The 23,081-nt window shown below is 34.9% G+C and overlaps 1 protein-coding gene across 1 annotated transcript in view; it reads right to left on the bottom strand.

The window, feature by feature from the left end:
- LAMA2 (laminin, alpha 2) overlaps window positions 1-23,081 on the bottom strand; it is a 551,451-nt gene that overhangs the window by 225,263 nt on the left and 303,107 nt on the right. The window contains exons 19-25 of the mRNA XM_012660792.1: window positions 14,772-15,008; window positions 13,374-13,517; window positions 12,537-12,716; window positions 12,246-12,434; window positions 12,029-12,162; window positions 7,833-7,950; window positions 1,445-1,579 (exon numbers count right to left, since the gene is read on the bottom strand). Coding sequence (XP_012516246.1) covers window positions 1,445-1,579; window positions 7,833-7,950; window positions 12,029-12,162; window positions 12,246-12,434; window positions 12,537-12,716; window positions 13,374-13,517; window positions 14,772-15,008 — 1,137 coding nt within the window. The remainder of the gene's footprint in view (window positions 1-1,444; window positions 1,580-7,832; window positions 7,951-12,028; window positions 12,163-12,245; window positions 12,435-12,536; window positions 12,717-13,373; window positions 13,518-14,771; window positions 15,009-23,081) is intronic.

The raw sequence follows: 23,081 nt of genomic DNA, 5'->3' as shown, positions 1-23,081 counted from the left end.
ATGGACACGAAGCTGGTCGAGAAAATAAGGGCGCATGCAAGAAAAACAAGAAGAAGTGTAAGTGAGCATGAATGGTGAGAGTATAGATGTTGAATTTGAAGTATTAAGATGTAAACTGGAGAGAAAAGAGAGGGTGATCAAAGAATAGGACACTTAAAATGGAGACCTCAGAGGCACAAGAAACTGAGAGTTAAAGGTATGGAAGAGTTAATTTTGTGGACATTAAAATCATTATGATAGGAGCAGTGCTAGAGGGAGCAGCAATGATACCGAGGAGGAAAAATCTGCAAGGAATGGGGTGGGCTATCTGAGGGTTGGTAGTGACTTCAACAGCAGGCGTAGTGGGCAAATGGAGAGAGCCATGAGATTCAAAGCTGGGTGTTGTGGAGGAGAACGTGAGGATGACATGAAACTGGCAGTGTGGGGCAGGGACACCCCCTACCTTCAGGCTCAGGGGAATGGAGAGAGTGAAAGCAGTGGCTGCCACTGGAGACGGCTTTAAGCTGGCAGCAGGCAGGGGAGAGCCAGGGTTCCGGTAAGAGCAGGACGAAGAGAACATGAATGGAAGAGGGGGATTCTCTGGGGGATTTTGCTGAAGCCAGACTGTGAGATCCACGAGGCACAGCGGAAGGGTTTCAGATGAGGAGAGGATGGAGACGGGCTCAGCAAAGATGCCCAGAGCTGTGTGGGTTAGAGTTTGAGGGATAGGTGGTGACAGGGGCAACCTGAATTTCTTATTGTGACTGAAATAAATAGGGCAAAATACATGATAGCCTTGATTGTTCCAAGGCAGATACTGGTGGTAGAGAGTGCAGGGTGTTAGGAGGAACATAAAAAATAAGAGCAACCTCAATTCCAAGGGAAATGGATAAATTATGGGACATCTAATCAAAGATTATAAGGATTTTAAAGAGTATCTGGCAACATAATACCCTCATGATAGATAAATTTAAAAAGCAAAACATAAAAGAGCACCTATGGTATTATATTAAATATAAATCTTATTTGTAAACACATGCATAAAATTGGTAGGAAATACCTAAAATAATAAACTTGTATCTTATGCTGAATATTGGGTGGCTTTTATATTTTTCTTTATTCTTTTCTAATTTCCAAATCTCTTATAAAAAGCTTATTTTTGTTTGTAATCAGAAAAAAAAACTTCATGTAATTTTTACATAGTTGTATCCTCTGATGCTCTTCTAAGATGCTGTTAATATTTTATTTCTTGACATAAGCAGTGGTTTTCCAAAGTTATCATTTTTTTGTTACTTTTTAAAATATAGACTGTGGTGAATGTCTTTTTTCCCTCGTATATTTTATTTCACACACACAGCGTTATGTTCCCTGCAGTTTAGCTGGCTTCTGCATGCAGTACCTATCTGAGCGTGTGTGAGGAGAAATGAGCACATGGACCTTACTGAAGACCAGCTCAAGGGACTACCTGGCATATGGATGTTTCAGGGTCACACAGACTGCTGTGTCCATGACACTGACATGGGACACAGGTGCCCAGGGTTGGTCCATGGGTGCGGCTGCCTGGCTGGGAACTCAGTCGATAAAATCCTGGCAAGCATGTCTGAAAGAAAAGGAAGCCAATTAGGACAGCTAAGTTAGAAATCTTGCATTAGCAACATTAGGTTCTTCAGTGTTTAAAAAGACAGACTTCTTTACCTCATCTGTGTTAGGGGCAACACCACTTATAAACGCAAGTGACAATTTTGATACCTAATGTGCATTTCTGCCTGGTCCCTAAGGTGGGCAGGCAGCATCCATGTGTTATCAGAGTTTAGCCAAGGAAAGCTTTCATTTTCATATATGACTCAGCCTGCAAAAGCTTAAGATATTCTTCTTCCTGAGAAAGAGGTTTGTTTTTAAATAACATTGTCATATGGGCTAAAAAGATAATTCAAATATCCTTAACAAACTAAAATCTGCTACTGTGCTTGATGGATAACTAACAAATGTCCAATGAAACCTAGCAAAAAATTAAATTAAAAAGTGTCATGGATGTATTATTTATACCAATATAATTTAAAGGATATAAAGGTAAGAAATTCAAAATAATAAAAGCTCTACATGTCTTGGGACTATTAGGCCACCAATAAAATTTATCTTTCCCTGATATACTTTTTTTTCATTTTGTAATGAAAATCTAAAAACAAACAGAAAAATGCTAGTGAAGCTGACATATGCAAAATCCAGACTTCCATCTTCATTCAAGTTTATTATGTAAATGTATCAACAAAAGTTTCTGGCTTTCTGGAAGGAAGGCCACAGCCCTGGAGAGGGGATGAGAACAGTCTTGCATTCCAAGCTTAGCACTCTTGGCCTGTAAAGCTGTAGATGTTGTTTGATTTATAAGTAAAAAGTAGCAGTCAGTTTCTCAGATCCCATTGAAGATTATAAAGGGATTATTTTACCACCTTGATAAAGATTTTTTTTACTTAAACATCTTGCTTCCATTAATGAAAGAAAAGTGATTGCTGAAAAAGAAGGAAAAAATGTTGGGCTAAGAACTTCCTTGGGCCTCTGTGTCCTTCTGGTTCTAGCCTAGGTATTCCAGAGTGGAGTATATAAAGAGGTTCCTTAGATAGAGAAAAAGATCAAAAGTCAGTACTCTCCTTGTTTATTTTGATTTGGATAATGTGAAAGTACCTCAATTAAGCACTTAATTAAGAGACTCTCTGTTTTTATCACAGCCTGTAAGAAATTCTAATGAGATTTAATAATGTCCCAGCTTTGAGCAAGCTGATAAAGAAAACCGAGACTACTATTCAAAATATTTTGAGTCTCCATTGTCTTATGGTGGACATAATCATATATTTTAATAAAGTTTATTCATATTATTTAAAATCAAGGCTCATTGTTGTCATTGTTACTGAATAAGGTCTGGAAATTATAGTTAAGGAATTCATTTAAGCGTAACTGAAGAAACAATTCAAGTTGTATTTAAAAGTGGTTCACAGTGTGGGTTGTTCTAATTCTTTATCATGCTGACTGCTGAATAAAATTGCATTTTCTTTACATGGATTTCATCCTTGGATACCTATATAATTATTGTTATCTTATTGGTATATTTGCTTGGTGTGTGTATGTGTGCGCGTGTGTGTATGTGTGCGTAAAAATCATGCAAATTGAGAGAAAGTTCCTAGCTTCACTTTATACCCCAAACAGAAGTTTACAACAAGTCTCCGAAGAAAAATAAAGTTAAGAAGTAACACTCTTCATGGAAGAGTCATATTCAGTTCAGTGTCATACACTGAAATGTGAAGGTGAGCACTGAGGTGAAGTCTACTGTAATGCACAACAAATGTTTCCTGTTTCTGTGGCTCTTTCCTGGACAGGCAGCCTGATGCAGTAGAAAAGCACCCGTGGTGGGAGTCCATGGCCTGGGCTCCAAGTTGTGCTCGTGTAGAACCTTCTAGGCCTTTCTCCATGGTTCTCATCATCATCTGGGGCCAATTTAATTGGGGAAGAGTTGGGGCCAGGGTTTGTTTTAAAACTCCCAAGAGGGTCTACTGAGCAGTTAGGATCCAGAACCACTGGCATGATCTTCATTCTTCGCTGAGAATGTGTGCTTGTAAAAGGGCATATAGACTCCTGGGTTCTATGACATGAATGAATATGGAAGCTTTCATTCTACACGTTAGTTTTGTCTGAGAGACGTGGACAAGTTACTTTGAGACATAGTTTCCTCAGCCTGCAAACGAGCAGGTATAGTAACTCAGATGATTTCTAAGGTTTCTTTCAATTCTAACATTTTAAATCAATTTAGATTAGCTTAGATTAATTTTTGTACCCCAATGAATTAAATTTCTCAGAGTTAGCCAAAAAAAAAAAGACTATTATACAATGCAAAAATTAGAAACTTAAAACACATTTTTTAAAAAAAACAGAATGGGACCTATTTATTCCTCTTTAATCCTTTTCTTTCCCAGATCCTTTTGTATTTATTCTTTATATTTTAAATTTTTTTTGAGGGTGTTCTTCAATGTTGGATTATTTTTCTTCTTGGTGGACTGGGGCAAAATTCATGAAAATGATTAGGTTTGAGTTGAGAACAAAAGAGCTATTTTTTGAGTGCTATCTAAAGTCCTTTCTGGAACACGATGGAGAATTAAAGAAAAGCAAATAAATAAAAGCAAAACACTTTCCTCAGCTCATCTTATTTCTTTTTTCTCTAACTCAAACTTTCTCAAAGTTCTCTTCCCAACTTGCTGAAATTGTTCAGAGCTCAATATTCTTCTGCTATCCTTCCACCTTTAATTTATTTTCATTATATGGTGTCTCATCAAAATGTTAGATTCAAATTCACACAAAAATGTGGGAGGGTAGAGAGAAGGGAATGAAAGAGATTAGAGAGTTAACATGCCCCAGGCTCAGGGTCACATAAAGCATTCCCTTTCTTTCCTCAGAGTTTAACAATAAAAATAGATAGTTGTGCTGAAGCCAATCAAAGTACTCTATTTTATACTTTTGCATGGGTTTTGCCATCAGGCAAACTTGAATTTAACTCATGTTCCACCACATACCACATATGATTTTGTGCAGGTTTTGAATACTGTGGGCCTCAGTTTCCTCACCTGGAACATAATGTCGTACAGTCACGCACTGCATAATGACGTTTTAGTCAATGACAGGCCACATATATGACAGTGGTCTCATAAGATTGTAATACTATATTTTTACTGTGTCTTTTCTACATTAAGATATGTTTAGATACATGAATACCATTATGTTACAGTTGTCTACAGTATTCTGTACAGTCACATTCCGTACAGGTTTGTAGCCTAGGAGCAATAGGCTATACCACATATTCTAGGTGTGCAGTAGGCTATACCATCTAGGTTTGTGTAAGTGCACTCTATGATGTTCACATAACAATGACATTGCCTAACAACATGTTTCTTAGAACATATCCTTGTGTGACTGTATAACATAATAGTTAAATGGAAGTTTATCTAAATTTTGGAAACAAACTTACTGGGTTCAAACTGCTGCTTAGCTGTGTGATCATTGGCCTCAATTTTCTCATCTATAAAATGAGGATCATAAATCATATTCGACAATGTTGGTTTAAGTGCATTAGGAAATGTGCTTTGGATTGCAGAGGAGATAGTCAATATTCAATAAATGGTAAGTTTTGATATTTTATTGGGTGGTTGTGAGGATTAAATGAGATAATGTATGTTTAATGCTTGACATACAATATATTGACATAGGTGTCTCTATCCCAAATAATTTTTTAAATGTAATTGCTTAGGACAAACTAAAAATAAAGGAAATCATGATTGTTTTAAGTTATATTGGGAAACCAAATTGTAATATATACCACTTACCTACACCATGGCCCTCAATATTTGTATGTAAGTGAAAACAGAGTCTTTGGGTCTCTCCATGCAACAGAAGTGATAAAGGAGAGAGAAATGCACGTGCAAGTATACCATTCTATTTCCACATTTGGCCTTTTGGGTGTTATGAGTTGATAATAGTTATGCATTGTTTGGGGACTTTAAAAAATCAATTTTAATAACTATAAGGGACAGCTTCTGAGTGGTGACCCAACAGACACCAGCCATTCAGCTGTGAGCCAGAGCCCTATTAAAATAAGGGGAGAAGGGAAAGAACTGAAATTATCAAAACATGCCCCAGAGATCATGGATGAATTTCTGATTTTCCTGATATTATTGCAGAGAGCCACATATTCAATGCTGAATATTTTACATTTTTAAGAAAGAAAGTCGTAAAAGTAAGAATAGTATCTGCATACAAACTAAATTCAGTTTTGGTCAGTTTATGCAATAACCTAAACCTAACCTAACCCAATGAGCAGGTTAAGTAAAGTATAATAAATTCGATGGCTCTAACACCAACAAATCTGGTAAGAAAATAGTGTCCTTTATTTGACTTCTAAAGGTAATCTGGTCTCTACTTCAAATCATAAATTGCAATAATTAGGCATTTCTAAAACTAACATTTTTAATGAACAAGGCTGCAGTGCCATAACACTATAGGTACTAGGCAAAGGCTAAGTGTCTTTACAACTGGCTATATTTTCAGAAGTAACTAATATTTAATCTCATTTACTTGCAACCATCTTGTGGATGAAAACATGAAATGAATAGCCTATAGATGCAGATGTATCTAGAATACCATACATTTGTTAAAAATATTGTAAAAGAATTGCTTTGTGCATTCGTGACCCAAAGCATATGTTACTGGAATGGGATGTATTATTTCAGAACTATCCTTAGCGCTTGCTTTGGTGATTAGATTTTATGCCTGGGTAATTGCACTTTAGAATCAAGATGAATTATAAATAAGATGTATAATGGATTAGAGGCAATGGGTTGTGGAGAACACCTCAGGTACGTTATTATGAGAGATAGGCCTTTATTTCCATAATCTCTCCACTAAGATATTACTGTAATTACTGTCTGTAAATAGAAGCTTAAGTGAAAGTCATGGTACAAAGGTGAAGCCACCAATACAGATGGTAGTTTGTACATATTCATAGGTTTTCTTGATTTTATTCATTTATCATTTGCTTTATGTGTGCTAATTTATATTTTCACATAATGATGGAAAATGACTAAAACTAATGGGAAAGCATGTTTTAGAATGTACTATTTGAAAAGCATATCAATCATAATAAAAAGGGTATTTCACATTTAAAATTTGGAATGGAAGATGGACTACATTAAAATAATTCGCTACTCTACTAATATTTTTGTTCCTAACTGAACAGCATTATTTTAAATAAATGTAGAAAAAACATAGCTGTAATAACTTTCTCTTCAAGATATCTAAAAATCAACCTTGACTACTTAATAAATATCTTTTACAGTAAAATAATATTGCTGAATCAGAGAATTTTACAACTTCAAAACCCAACCTATCATTTTACATTGAATAACTATGTAATAATTAAGGCCTGTAGCAATTAAGGGAATTGACCAAGGTCACATAGTTAGAAGTACAACCAAACATTCCTTGGGATAAAGAAAATTCCATCTCTTGTCTAGAAAAATTTCAAATTCTTTTTGTCTTCTAATTTTATATCTCTCATGATTACTGCAAAGGTAACATATTTTATATGCACCACACCATCTCATTTTCCACCCATACACTGTGTGTGCACATGTATATTGGGGTGCATTGTGCCTACAAATGCAATATATATGCTTACTGGTGTGTGTACAAATGTATAAATAGATGTATGTAATAGTTATGATTTAATAATAATAGTATGGATTATTTTATTATATGTTAGTTCAAAACAGACACATTCAAATGAATATTGCCCTCTAGAGCAGTCACCAAAAAAGGCTATAAAATTATTGCAAGGATGCATCATAAGAGAGTTGCAGTTATTCTATAAAATTGTTCTTCAAACAATGTGGAATTCATATGATGGCAAATACGCTGTATGGCATGTCAGTTTACAAAAGGGCTTTAACATATATCTTTCCATTTAAACATTATGCTGATTCCATAGTTGAAAACCCCAAAGTTCAGCAACAAACAGAATGGGTACCCTGTCCAAGTGGTGGAGCTAGACAGATTCACTGAAACCAAATTCCTTTTTCTTTTCACTATTTCATGCCCATTCTCACAAAATTTATACTTATTATTTGATTTGTACTACTAGGTAACAATAACATTATCCTCTTGCTACCCTGCCTCACATTGTGAGTACAAGATTAAATAGAATAGGTTAAGAGTATGTATGAAAGTAAATATGATTGCAGCAAAGATAGTGCTGAGAGTATTTCCATTTCGCTCCTGAAATGAATTGAGCTTAAGCAGGTTAGTAGGAGCTAGCTTACCTCACAGGACAAGCCAGAATAGCCTGGGGGACAATCACATTTTTCAATCAAGTGAGCTGGAGGAGTTACTGCTGTTACACGTCCTTGTTCAGCTACCTCCATGGAGATTTCAGAAATCCTGAAGACAACAAGCATATACTTAGATTATCACACCAGTCAGTTATGGTCATCTAGTAAGCAATCCTACAAGAAGAATCTTCGCAGGTTTTCTTCGATGTCAAACATGTTCTAGTCTTTTTTTTGTCTTTAATTGACAAATAATTGTATATATAGTTGGCCCTTGAACAAGATGGGTTTGAGCTGCATGGGTCCACTTATATATGGATTTTTTTCTGCCTCTGCCACCCCTGAGACAGCAAGACCAACCCCTCCTCTTCTTCCTCCTCCTCACTACTCAATATAAAGACAATGAAAATGAAGACCTTTATGATGATCCACTTCCACTTAATGAATAGTAAATATATTTTCTCCACCTTATGATTTTCCTAATAACATTTTCTTTTCTCTTAACTTACTTTATTGTACAAATACAATGTATAACACATATATAAACTATGCATTGGTCAACTGTTTATGTTAACAGTAAGGCTTCCAATTGACAGTAGGCTATTAGTAGTTAAGTTTTTGAGGCGTCAAAAGTTATACATGGATTTTTGAACACCCTAACCCCAGCATTGTTCAAGGGTCGAATATATTTATTGAAACAACAATGTAATGTTTCGATATGTGGATACATTGTGGAACAATGAAATCAAGCTAATTAACATATTGTTTTGAAGCTGCCTAAATTCTAGGGGCTCATGTGTCACATCTTACTACTGTATTTTTGCTTCCTCAATGGTTGAGATTACACATTAGTAAAATATTCACATACATCATAAGAAGTTTAGTAAATTAGATGTCTGATATCCTGTTGAGATGTTATTATAAAGAGTTTTTTCCCATTTCTTAAAATATGAGTGGCTTCAGATAGACATGGCCAATTAATTAAACATTTATATTCTTGCAAACAGACAACCCAAGGTCATTTCCCATATAATATCTCCTGTTGTCACCAGTGACATTGCTTATAATTTACTGATTTCTTCCTCTAAAGCCTGTGAATGTCCTTTCAAGAACTTTAGAAAACCACTTAGAAAACAATGATCAAGTATAATCTAATAATATTGATTTCTTTCTGAGGACAAAGAACCTTTCAAATTAATGTTTTGTTAACTTAATTAAATAAATCCTTTAAAGAACTTTATTCACCCTTCTTGGAAAAGTCCTTATAATTGAAAAAAAATTATTCCCAGTTAAAATATTGATGCCCTTTTCATTAATTTGAAAATATACATTAAAAAATATATGCAGTCCATAAATTCAGGCTATTTCATGACTGACTAACTGGTAACACAAAAATGTTCTGCAAATAAACTTTAAAATGAGACAATGAATAGTTTTGCTTCAGTAAAAGGCACCTCCAACAGCTTAAGGAGTTTGAATCAAACTTTATAACAAGTATAGGTATGTTTTATCGAAACTGAATTATGAATGCATGTTCTGGCTTCGCTAGCACTGTAATCTGCACTCTGAAAATCAGTCAGTCTTTATGAAACACACATTTAGTTAAAATTCAGGTTTCTCTCCCCTCCTTATAGTACACACAGATGTGGTGAGCTGTAAACAATCCACTCCCTTCCTGTAAGAAAGACTCCATGCTTATGTTGTCTGAGACTCCTTGTGGGAGTAAGAAGGGAACTTGTTGTTTGTTGATAAGTCCTGGCCACTGGCATCTCCATCATATTTTATAGCCCGAGGAGCGACTAGTGCCATCTTCCCTTCTTTTGCACATGCATGCAGACAGCACACCAGCAAGTGTTTACAAATCAAGTGAAGCTTGAAGGGCAACAACAATAGATATTTCTGCACTACACCCTTTTTCTCAGGGGATTAGAGAGTAACAGTTTTGACTGTATCAGGGATTTGGCCAAATTCTGGCTTCTATTTAAATAAATACTGAAATGCAAAACTTATTATTTCCTTCAAATAAAGATAAAAGGAGACAAACGGGGAAAAAAAGAACAGAAAAGAAAATGTCAGCACTGGCAAAATGTACAAAGTTCAAATCTCAAACCACATGCTAACTCTTGAACTCTCTGCTTCTGAGATTAAAATTTGCAACTGAATAAAAAAGATTTAGGGTTATGTCTCAATTACCTTTGGGGGAAATATTCAAATCTTTTTAACTTTTGTCATGATTCCACTGTTTTACAAAACCAAGTGCTGATGATCTGCCTTATTTATTGTTATCATTGCTGAACTATGACTCTAGTTTTTCATTGACCTGAAACGTGAAATATTTATTTATTCTAAAATTTTAAGAAAAGGTCACTTAAACCAAAAAATCTCATTTAGCGAGGTATGAGAAATAGTGTGATCAGAGAAAAAGACATATGGGGTCAAAAAAAAAAACACACAAAGTGTCACAGTGTAGTGAGGTGAAATCAGTGGGAGACAGGCAAAGAAGTTACAATGAAAGATGCATGACAATATTGTTTCCATCAATTCCACTAACAAGGTGTTCTGTGTACCACCAGACTCACTGCAGTGCAGAACAATTTGCAAAATAATCTATTTGCATACTCACAAAATTATCTAGTATTCTTCTATGACATACAAACCTGCTATGGCTTCGGCCTGCCACCTGATTTGATATTCTTAAATAATTAACAATACAGCTGACAGCATTTTCAAAGTACATGCTTTTTTATTATTTCATACAAAAACAATCTCCTGTTTCGGTGAGAAATATCAAAAGGAAACCAAAGGAATACAGATTTAAAGTGAATTTTGGTCCTTGATTTACTCCTTTATTAAAAGTCTCCACATCAATGAGAAAAGCAATATGGATCTTCTGCACAAAATATTAATTAAAGGACTTTCTGCTCTATTATGTGCTTACTATAGTATAAACATTTGAAGTATTATATTTTTAAATTCATTAGTTTCCTAGTGAGAGGCTTCATAGTTTTTTTGTTTTGTTTTCCTAGGCTGGTCTAATAATTTATAAAATGAGATTATCTATGAACATATATTGATTCCGTATTCTTAAAGAACATAACATAAACTGACATGAAAGAGAAATTGAGATTACGTGTATGAACTCAACTCAACTCTGCCTCCATGGTATAAAATTTATCTATATATGTGTGATTTCTCATTTCATCTCATTGGATAAGGCCATGTGTGTTCATGATGTTGAAGTCCCCTGGATCCTCCGTGAGATTTTTCTCTTTATTTTATATTGTTAATATTTTCCTTGCTACTAATCCCTTTCCCATGGTCTATAAACATGCTTACTTTTCTCACAAACAATCAACCATCCTTTGACTGTTGTACACTGGGCCCTTGCTTCCTTTTACATTTATGTTCATGGAAAACAACAGGCTACACTCATAGTACTAGGTTCACGTGTCTCATTCATTCTTTAAAAATTTGAGATTATTTATGCCCCAGGACTCCACTGAAACTGGTATCATGATTGTTACCAGTACAGTTCTAATTGTCAGTCCCAATAGGCTCATTTTAATTGGACTCTTCAGGTCATACAAAAACCATGGATACTCCTTTGAAGTATTCTCACCATTTAGGTTCCATGATACCACGTTCATTCTTGTTCATCTTCTGTGTTTTTTTTTTTTTAATGTGATTCCCAAAGATGTATGGAAAAATCATGATGCATAGGAAAATGACAATATTATATGGCACACTGGGGTGAAGACATCAGAATGTTCAGGGTTGAAGGAGACGGGACCAACTTGGCCCTGCCTAGTTCCCCTGATGGGCAAAGGAAGTCATTCATTTTCTCAGCACTCTTATAACCCAATGATAGCACAACAGTGAATTGCATATGAGCTACAATACATGTTTTTCTGAATTTCTGACTGGTATCTTAAACTCACCATGAATTCACTATATCTAAGGTAAATTTAATTTCTTCCTCATAAACTTGCTTCTCATGCTATTTTCCTTTTTTTGGTGAATGGCAGTAGCTTCTGTCAGGTCACATGGAAACCAACCTTGGCTTGTCTTCTATCATCACACTGAAAAACCAACCACTTCTACATCTTTCTTATCTGATATCTAACTGACCTTCCCTATAGATTTCCCCACAGAAGAAGAACTTACCTTGGGTATTTTCTATTAGAGTTTACCTGCTTTGTCGCATGATATTTCCATAGGTAGCCTTGATCAGAATATAATGAATATCATATAGTATATCCAAGAAGTCTTCACGGGTCACAGTTCTACTGATTCGAGGATCATCACCATAATATTTCCATTCTTTCTGTTTGCAAGAAAAGAAACCATTCTGACAAAATTGAATGCAAAACCATTGGCGTCTTTGCACTGAACAACTAACAACTTTACCTCTGTCATTTCAATTTCATGCCTGGTCAACTGGCCAATTAGAGGAGCAGCCATATGCCTGATGATTATTCTAGCATGAGTAGGAGTCCCACCTCGAATGATAACTTGAGGATTATAAGTAGAGAAACCTGTCTCTTCCCGAGCCTCAAAATAGATTGCGTACTTGAGTTTGCCCCCATAGGCCATCAACTGACAAAATAAAATGGAATGAGTTAGATGAATCTCCAAAAGGTATGATTCCAAAAAACATTTTATCTTGTTCTCACGTGACTTCGAAGTTCTTGTTCTTACCTTCTTTCCTTCAAATTGTTCTGGAAGTTTCCAATAGAAAGGTTCCAAATGGAGATCTTGTCTCACTAGACTCATGTTTGCAATAATCTCTGGATGTTGAAAAGCAATGCCTTTGGTAGTCGTGTGCTGCAGGGCCTCATCCACCAGGGGTAGAATGGTCTGCTCCGGCTTCAGAGTCACCTTCACGGGGTCAAAGTACAGCAGGAGGCTGAGTTTCAGTTTTTTGGACATTCCTTTAAAACTAAGTTATGGACTGCATGTCTAACCTGCAGCCTCTGTCCTCATTCTGATGAGGCATTCTCATAAGAAAGAGAATTCACACAGTGGGTTGGCAAGGCAGGAGATAAAGTTTTTTTTGACCAGTTTGCATAGTGAAAACCACAATATCTGTGAAAATTGGAGTCTTTTACACTAATAAAAGTAGAATTAAAAACGAACATGCGCCCACCCTAAAATTTGATGATTTCCTAAGGCTGGTTGGAACAAATGTGCAACAAGTTTGGTTTTCATGGCAGTGTTAGCACATATCAACACTCATGCTCTGGTGCTCTGACTCTTTCCATTCCACACTACAATGCTTCTCTCATAATGCTTCCCGTTTTCACTTGGCATCTATTTCCTTTTGAACAATACGTGAACTATTTTTAAGAAAGAATAAGAAAGGCATTTGCTCCAGCTGTCTAACGGCACGTGGCCCCTTTCCCATTTCTAAATGTGCACAGGGGAAAAGGTTACTTAAATGTTTTGCCATTTCCTACTACCCCTCAGCGCCTGACTAAAAGACACCAGCAGGAACTAACATTATACCATTACACGGCTCAGCGGTTCCTTACTCACCCACGTCCGGATCAGTCCTTTTGCTTCAGAGCACTGAGTGGTAGCGCCAAAGCAATAGCAGCTGCTGCAGCCAAGTGGATTCCTGGCATCAAGGCCAAATTTGCCAGGCCGACATCTGTCACAGTGGACACCTTCCACATTCACCTGAAGAAAGATGAGAGTCCCTCAGAGTCCATAATGGCAAAGAGATGGGGAAAATCAGGTTGAGAACGAAAAATAGGAGCATACTCTTTTTAAAAAAAAGAAATGAAAACATAACAAAAGAACACTGAGTATTGGACTCATATCTCAGATGGCATATGTAGTTGAATCTCATCGTTCATGGGTCTTTCCAAATTGCTTTCTTTATAAATAAGTATATTCCTAAAGGTATTGTATATTGTTTTTTGAATCTGAGCGGCACATTTCCTACAATTCTGCTGCAAGCAATATGAAAGACTCATGAGAATTTCAAAAGCAAAATAAGAACATTGATTCCTAAACAGTGCTGTTATTCGAAATTGTAAAAAATCAGGCAGGAGGTTAAAAATGTGCATTTATATAATTATTATAACGTAATGTATATACACAGATATAACATGTATTAAATATAATATGTGATTGCAATTTTAAGATATAATAATGCAGCATTGAACTCTGTTTTGGCTGGGGCCTTTGACAGTAGAAGCTGCCATTGTCCTGAATTCTCAAGACTACTTTAACAACCACTGCCCAGATTTCATCCGCCATTTCCTCTGTCCCTCATTGCATAGACTTTATCTTGAAAAAATACCTCTGACACAGTTTTAACTGCACTTACCCTGGGATTGAGTTTTCAGAAATATCTAAGGAGAAAAATCCCTTTTATCCTTTTTAATTGGCTCTTTTTCTACACCATTTAACAATATTAATGAGGCTAAAATTTGCACATAGTCACTGTTTGTAATGACAGTGTTTATACGTGATGAAATTTTACTGAACTTCCACAGCAGTAAATATATTTTCCAGTGTACAGTGATTGCAGATTAACTTTAGGAGAAATGGTTTTTTTATAAGCTTTATTATTTAGCTGTGATTTTCTCTGATCATGCTTAAAAGAACTGTCTTCCCAGCCCTCCCTCCCAGATTATTCTTGTTGAAGCTAAGCTAATATATAAAGAAAAATAATTTGCCTTTACTGTCAAAAATGCATCATCTCCACCAACTAGAAAAAAAGTTGCGTTTAGGTAGAAAAGCAGTGCTTATCTGTAAGCCAATGAACACATATCAAGGAAAACTCAGGATCTCGCAATGCGATTTTGTCCGTTTGTTTGTTTAGCTTAATGAAAGAGGAATAAAGAACACAGAATGAACTGACATCTGAGCAGTGGAAACAGAATTGAGTGAGGTTTTCTCTTACTGCATTTCAGCAGCACATACCTTGCAAGTACATTGCCCAGTCTGATCGCTACAGGAGCATTTTTTAGTCTCTGAATCACAGGTCGCAGCAACTGTCCCTGGCAGGAAGCAGTCACAGAGATTGCAGTGAGGGAAGTTCCAGTGACCTCGATTGCACTCTGCACATTTCGCACCAGAAAATTTTGGATGACAGTTACATTGGCCTGTATTTACATTGCACTGTAAATCCAAGGATCCCACTGAGCTGCAGTTACAAGCCTATGGAGGAGATAAAAACAGCAACCATTAATATAACTTTATGGGAAATATCTTAAAATTTTAATTCTAATGTTTCTATGCTTCCACTAAACACATATTAATCATGTATCTATTATATCCTTTGTACTATTCTAGTTTAGTCGCTTGGGAAACATCAATGAACATAAACATTAAAATTACTTCCTGTATTTATAAATATATAAGATTGTCCAGAAATCATAATGCGATGTGAATAAGAAAGAAAATGTGTGTTCTCTGACTTTTTGTGGTAGGGAGGGCTTAGGTATGGATTTTCTTCAAACACTTTTTGTCTCAAAGATTAAACTGTAGACAAAGTCAATTTACCTTATCATCCCGTAATTGTCACACTTACAACGTTCTATGGAGAAATACCTTATAGTCTAGCAGAGGGAGACAAGTAAATATGTAAATATAACATGATAGAACAGGCATTATGTAATAGGCACAAAATGCTATGAGAACACATAAGGAACACCAAACCAGACTTGGAGGAGCCAGAGGGCACTTAGAGGAGAAATATAATAACATCTAGTATTTTGTTTTTTGGCATTTAAGCTTTGCTGGTAATCTTTTTTCTTTAACCTGGATGTATACAGGATTTTCTCTATTTATGTAATTCAAATTTTTGCTAGAATTTTTAAAAAACTTGAGCCTTTTTTCATTAATTGACTGGAACATGGTGAGTTCTTTCAGTCTGGGAACATAATTGTGTTTTGATTCAATGCTGTTTCTTCTTCAGATTTGTCTTGGATTTTGACATCTGGTCTAATTTATCAATTTTCTTCTTCAAGATCACCTATAATTCATCACTCTTGTCTATCTGCCACATCTATAATATCCTAATGTCTTCTGCAATCATTTTCCTTTGCTTTACCTTTCTTGCTATATTTACCTCTCAAATTTGTTCTCTGTTTTACACCTCCCATTTTACAGTGAAAGTTTTATTGTATGTATATTACCACTGACGCTTATTTTGCAATTTTAGCTTCTTTTGAATAATTTTCTTATGTCTTCTCACTCATTTTCAATTTCTTTTTTTTAAGATATGAAAGTAAAAAATTTATTTTATCCTTTAGAAGGACAGAGAGAATGAGAGAGAGAGACAGAGAAGAGACCAGAGAGACAGTTATGGCATCCCAAAGAAAGAGAAGGGAGTCATTTTCAATTTCTGCTTATCCACTTGTCTTTTTGTCTTATATTCTCTTTTTAAGGGTTTCTGCAATTAACTTACAGAGCTCGTATCTGCTTGAAATTTAATAAAAATACCAAGTAGGTTTATAAAATATCACTCAGGATCTTGGAATAAATCATTTTCAGGGCCAGCTGTGCCAGTTATCAATCTACTATCTCTGCTCTCCAAATTCACCCTGCTTTGTGATCCTATAGTTAGACCTATAGACATTTCACCATGGCCAGCTGGCAGAATGTTAGGTTTAGTCAATAGAGGGCCCTGGAAAGACCACACAAGGCCATAGTGGGGTGCCCATGACATTTCCATGCTGGGTTCTGGTTCTTCATTAGTATCTTCATCATATTTTTTTCTTACTATTTATCACAGGAGCCCAGCAGCCCAGAAAGAATCACAGCTGTGCCCTCAGCTGAAAGGTCACACTCTTTCCCCAGAGGCATCTTTGTAACTGGCTGTGGCCTGCACACACACTCTGACCTTGAAGGCTGCTTCTAAGTAGCCCCAGCACGCTCATATCCTCCAATAACACTGGGCAGCTCCCACAGACCAGCACTTGCCCACGAACTGTGGCATGTGTGTTTTTGTTTTTGTTTTACCACCAGCAGGCTGTGTGCTCCTGTGGTGGCCACATCCTCTTCAAAGAAATCTGAATGTCAGTCCTGCTGCAGGTGGAGAGAGGGAGTGTGCCCCCTCCAACCCCTTCGTTCCTTCACTGACTCCCCTTCCTTCAGCCTATAGGTAGTAGCGGCTATTTGTACCTGTGACTTCAGGACCCCTTACAGCTCTCTTTTATCCTTTTTAAGAAACTAACCACTTTTTACCAGTGAACAGTTTTTTTATATTCCACTTTCCCTGTTTAAATAGCCTGTATGGTTTCTGTCTCCCAAGCGGAGCCCGACTTGGTACCAAAGTGGCTATCACCTCTCTCTGTATCTGGGTTTGCCACCATACAGTGTTTGCACTTAGCCTGTGACTTAACTCTTTTTGGTGCTGTTCTATTTTCCTTCTCAGATCTACAGCTCTATGGCAGACTCACATGCACAGCACCTTGCCAAATTCCCAGACTCAAGTCTGGATGGATCTTACTTTGTGTATCTCACAGCTTCCTTGCTCGGCTTAATTCTTGTATTCACCACTACCAGAGCTATTCCTGCTTCTGTTTTTGCCAAAAGCAGTTTACTGGTGAGTCTTTTGTAGGACACGATGTACAATCACTGGTTTCTCCTCTTACTGTCTCTTTCCTGCCCAAATGTTTGGTGAAAAATCTTCCCAGATTCTGACATTAAAATAATCATCAGGTCTTATTTTTGGCATCTTTATAGTTAAGTATTTTTCTATCTCTTCATTGATATCCAGTAAGAAAAGCCTACAGTAGGTACTGCTACTGAAAATTATCTTAAACCCAATGATGTAAAATGTGATTATTTGTTATATTACAAACATGAACACAGCTTCCAAGGCATGGAATAACCTACTACCATCACCCCAAATAACTTATCCTAATAGAACATCAGATGTGGAATAAAATTTCAAAATTAGGATGATATATTTATTCCTTAAATATTTTTTCTTTGTCAATTACTTTGAGCATATATTTACTCACTTAACCGAAATGGGCTATACTTAGAAATAGAAAATTATAATATGTTATGGAAACTATAATCATATAATAAATTTAAAAAGTCCTGTGAGACATACCTATCTTTAAATAACTAAAGTATGAAATGTCTGAAAGCCAAATAATTGTATAAAACCAAAGCATTAATTCTTAAGAAATAGTTGACAGTACAAATAGACATTGGGACCTTTCCAAATCAGGGAGTTAATTCAGGAAGTTATAGGGGAGAATAAATGAGACCATTAACCATATGTTTAGATAGCACTATAGCCAACATCAAACTTAAATCATAATTAGATATAGTGTTTGTTTAGCAATAGAGGATTTACTCACTATTCCCCTGCTAGTGAAAGATGGCAGGCTTTGTATTCTACTTCAATAACAGCTCAAATGATGTGTGTGCTCACACCTCAGCACAGCGAAATTATCCATGACACAAAGAAAAGGAAGCTATAAATTTCAAATCACTGTTCATTTAAATTACAGTCATCTAAGTTTCTAAAATAGTAGAATACATGCTCATAAATAAATTATTTGGGAAGGTTCTAAGTTTTATAGTTCTTCATTATGATGAAGTGTCTAGCTACTCAGAAATTTAGATTTTTAACAGTGATTTTATAGTAAAAAAAATTTCAATCTAGTTTTTAATCAACATAATGTTTATCCAATGATCAGTAAAAAATGATAGTACCAAACACATAACTACATTTTTGTAGATACTTGGACTGCAATTTTATCCTGATTTATATCCTGAACGTTAGGTATCAGCTTTGATTTCAGGAGTTTCATTGGAGTTTGACCATCTGACAGTATTTTGTGGATAAAATGGAACTCTCAGAAGTTTCCTTAGGGCTTATTCATGGGTCCAGTGATAGAGTGGATGCTTGGATTCAAAGTTGAATATGTAAATGTTGGTCACAGAAAATCATAGCATTGTTCATAGTCTTAAAAAAAACTTGAAACTCTTGAGAAATTTTTGTTTTCTTTCCAAAAATTGTGGCTCTGTGGAACTTCAAACTTAATATTGCCATTGGCAATAGAAAAATGAGTGTCCTGTCTAGTTTTTGTTTTCTCTAATCACATGTCTAATTGAAGTCAGATATCTAAACTTCCTTGAGCAATCACCAATACTCTAGTTCTCCTCTAGTTCAGTATATGCTAGACCAGTGTTCAGATGTTTTATCATACCTATAAAGATGGTTAGAGTCTACTATTTCATGTGTGATAACTCATAGGAAAAAATGATTTACATCTCTACAAGTTATTACCACAAGTCAAACAGGACCACACTTGATCATGATGTTCTAATATTCCAGTGTGATCAATTGGAATGACTCCCACTAACATAAAGATTGTCCTTATTTATAGCTCTTAAGTTTAATGAACACAGTTCAGCCCTAATCTTATTTGACCTCTGTGTTGCAATTAGCACTGATGAATATTCTTCTGTTGGGAGGGATGGGGGAAACAGGGTCTCCCACTGTTGCCTGGTCTAGAGTGCAGTGGCATCATCACAGCTCACTGAAACCTCAAACTCCTGGGCTCAAGCAATCCTCCTGCCTCAGTTTCCCAAGTAACTGGGACTACAGGCATGCACCACCACACCCATGCTGTTCAGGCTAGTCTCGAACTCCTGGACTCAAGGAGTCTTCCCACCTTGGCTTCCCAAAGTGCTAGGATTACAGGCATGAGCCATAACACCTAGCCTTTTCTTTTTGAACAGTCTCTTCTTGGTTCTTAGAGCACTCACATGGTTTACTTCTTTTTTAAGCTGTTAAACTATACGACAACAACAACAAAAAAATCCAAAGACAAAAACCAGGAAACAATTGTTTCCAGCCATTGGATCCGAGTGATCCATGAGTAACTAAGCTATTTGCCAGGATAAAGTTCAACACTTTTTGAAGGAATACAACAAAATCCAATAGACAACAATGAAAAATATAGAATGTCTACCATCCAAATAACAATACCAGGCATTAAAGAATGAAAAAAATATGACTCATAACCAGGAGAAAAGTCAACCAATAGAAACAGTCTAGAAATAAAAGAAATGACAAAATTAGCAGGCAACCATCTTAAAAGTGCTAGTATTTACAAATATTATAATTTTTCAAGAATAAAAAATTGGAGTATAATTAAGAGAGAAATGAAAGATATAAAAAAGATCCTAAAGGAAATTTCAAGGATGAAAAATACAATATTTGTAATGAAAAAATATACTCAATTGTATTAAAAACAGATTAGAAACTGCAGGAAGAAAAATCAATGAATTTGGACACTTAACAGTAGAAACTATTAAAAATTTAAAAATAGGGATAAAAAGAATAAAAAAAAAAACAGAACCTCAGTGAGATATGGGAAAATATTAAGTGGTCAAACATACACATAATGATTCCCAGAAGGGGACAATGGAAGTGAAGATTAAAAAATATTCAAAATTATAATAGCTGAAAAATCTCCAAATTTGATGAAAAGTATAATGCCACAGAGCCAACAGATCCAACTAATCCTATGAAAAGTAAACATTAAAATAAACCCACAAAAAGATAGCATAATCAAGGTGTTGAAAACCAGGTTAGAATTCCATACTTAGCAAAAATATCTTTGAAAAATAAGGAAAAATACTTTTTTGAACAAAAAAGTTGAAAAGAATCATTGTCAGCAAACCTGAAATACTAGAAATAATACTAATAAAGATTAGGGAGGTAGTTGTAAGAAGAAAAATGATATGAAATGGAAATTTGATGTAAACAAAGGAATTAAGAGGATTGGAATTAATACACATATTAAACAATAGAAAATAAGTTTCTTTTATTAAAAAAGATAATTGACTAAATCAAAATCATAAGATTATATTGTAACATATATAATAGATAGAAGTAAGATCTATGATACCAATAGCACAAAAGATAAGAAAGGGAATTGGACGTTTACTGTTGTAAGGTTCTTATGCTAAATATAAAGTGGCATAATATCATTTTAAGGCACATTCTGGAAATATAAAGACATATATCCCTAGACAAACACCAAAGATATAGAATAAATAGGTATATCTAATAATGCAAAAGTGAAGAGAAGATGTTATTTAAAAAATTACTCAATCCAAAAGAAGGCAGATAAAGAAGAAAAAAGAAGGCAAGAGCAGCTAGGGCAAGCAAAAGCAAGTAGTGAAATGTAGACTTAATCCAACATACCAATATGTAATTATATGGAAATAATTTAGATACTCCAATCAAAGGTCAAAGTATTAAGATCATATTAACACCAAAGATTTAATTATATGTTATCTAAAAGAAATACATTAAAATATTAAAAAGAGAGATGGAATAAATGATAGGGCGGAAAAATATATACCACACAAATACCAATTCAAAGAAAGTTGGAATGGCTGAGTGAATATCAGAAAAAAGTACACTTTTGAATAAAGAGTATTACTAGGGAGAAAGGGAACATTTGGTAATGACAAAGGCATCAACTTTTCAAAAAAACATAACAATCTCAAAAGTGCATGCATCTAATATCACTGCTCTAAATAAATGAATAAAAATCTGAGAGAACTGAAAGAAATAGATAAATCAAAATTGTAGTTCAATATGCTCGGTGTTTAAGAGAACAGGTAGATACAAAAATCATTAAGGATTATTGACCTTCATAAAAGATTTCATCTAAAAACTCCAAAATACATATTATTTTCAAGTGCACAAGTTATAATAATCAAAGTGGACTCTATTCTGGGCCATAAAACCAATCTCAATAAATTTCCAAAGGTCTGAAATAATACAAATTATGTACTCAGACAAATATAGAACTAAACTAGATACCAGCAAAGAACTTTATCTTGAAAATTTCCAAATATTTGGAAGTTAAACATCACACTTTTAAATAACCAATGAATCAAATATAAATTAAAGAATATATTAAACTTAATGAAAATTGCAACACAACCTATCATAATATGTAGGTGCAACTAAAGTAGTGCCTGGAAGGCAATATATAATATGAAATGCTTATATTAGTAAAGAAGAAAAATCACAAATCAATGATCTAAGCTTTCATGTTAAGAAACTTGCTACACAAGAGAAAATTAAATTTGAAGTAAGCCACAAGGGAAAATATGTTCATTTTATACAAGTTGTTATATTTATTGGTAAAAATTGTTGATGTTACCATATTATCATTTTAATGTCTATAGGATCTATAGTGATATCCCTCTTCGATTTCTAATTTTTAAAATTTGTTTCTTCTTTCTTTTTTCCTGATCAATCTTTCTAGAATATCATCAACTTTATTAACCTTTTCAAAGAACCAGCTTTTGGTTTCTTCTAAAGTGTTTCTTTTTTCTATTGCATTCATTGTGCAAATTCTTTCGGAATGAGGAGGAAATGCTTCCCAATCATTGCATGAGGCTAGCAGTACCCTAATACCAACACGAAACAATACTAGAAAGAAAAACAACCTCCATACCAATATTTCTTATGAACATAAATCCCAAATCATTAACAAAATGTTAGCAAACAGGATCAAACATAATTTAAAAAGGATAATCCCCAATGACCAAGCAGGGTTTATCTGAGGATTGCCAGGTTGGATCAACATTTGAAAATCAATCAATAAAATTTACCACATTAACAGCTTAAAAAGAAATATTTTATAATCATCTCAATAGGTTCAGAAAAGGCATTTAACAAAATCGAGCACACATTCTCAATAAAAGCTCTTAGCACACTAGGAATATGAGAGAACATCCTCAAACAAATAGGGGGCATCTATAGGCAAAATATGGTTAACATCATCCTCAACTTTAAAAGACAGAATGCTTTCCGTTTAACATAATGAATAAGGAAAGGGTGTTTGCTTCTACCACTTGTAGTCAACATTTTACTGCAATAGGATAAGAAAATGAAATTAAATTTACCCAGATTGGAAAGGAAGAAGTAACATTATATTTGCAGATGACATGATTATCTACACAGAAAATCCCAATGAATTTACCAAAAGGCAACTAGAACTAAGTTTAGCACAATATAGAAGGGTAATGTTTAAAAATAATTGTATTTTCCTATTCTAGCAACAAGCAATTGGAAACTGAAATAGAACAAATAGTACCATTAACTTTGCATTAAAAGTATAAAACATTGATAAATTTAAAAATATATATACAAGGCTTGCACACCAAAAACTATCAAACACTGCTGAGAAAAAAAAGACCTAAATAAATGAAAAGTTATGCTGTGTTCATTGG

This window comes from Propithecus coquereli, unplaced genomic scaffold (genome assembly GCF_000956105.1).
Source record: "Propithecus coquereli isolate 6110/MARCELLA unplaced genomic scaffold, Pcoq_1.0 Scaffold68, whole genome shotgun sequence".
NCBI lineage: Eukaryota > Metazoa > Chordata > Mammalia > Primates > Indriidae > Propithecus > Propithecus coquereli.
The sequence above is the reverse complement of the archived record's forward strand: the minus strand, read 5'-3'. Positions and strand labels throughout refer to the sequence as shown.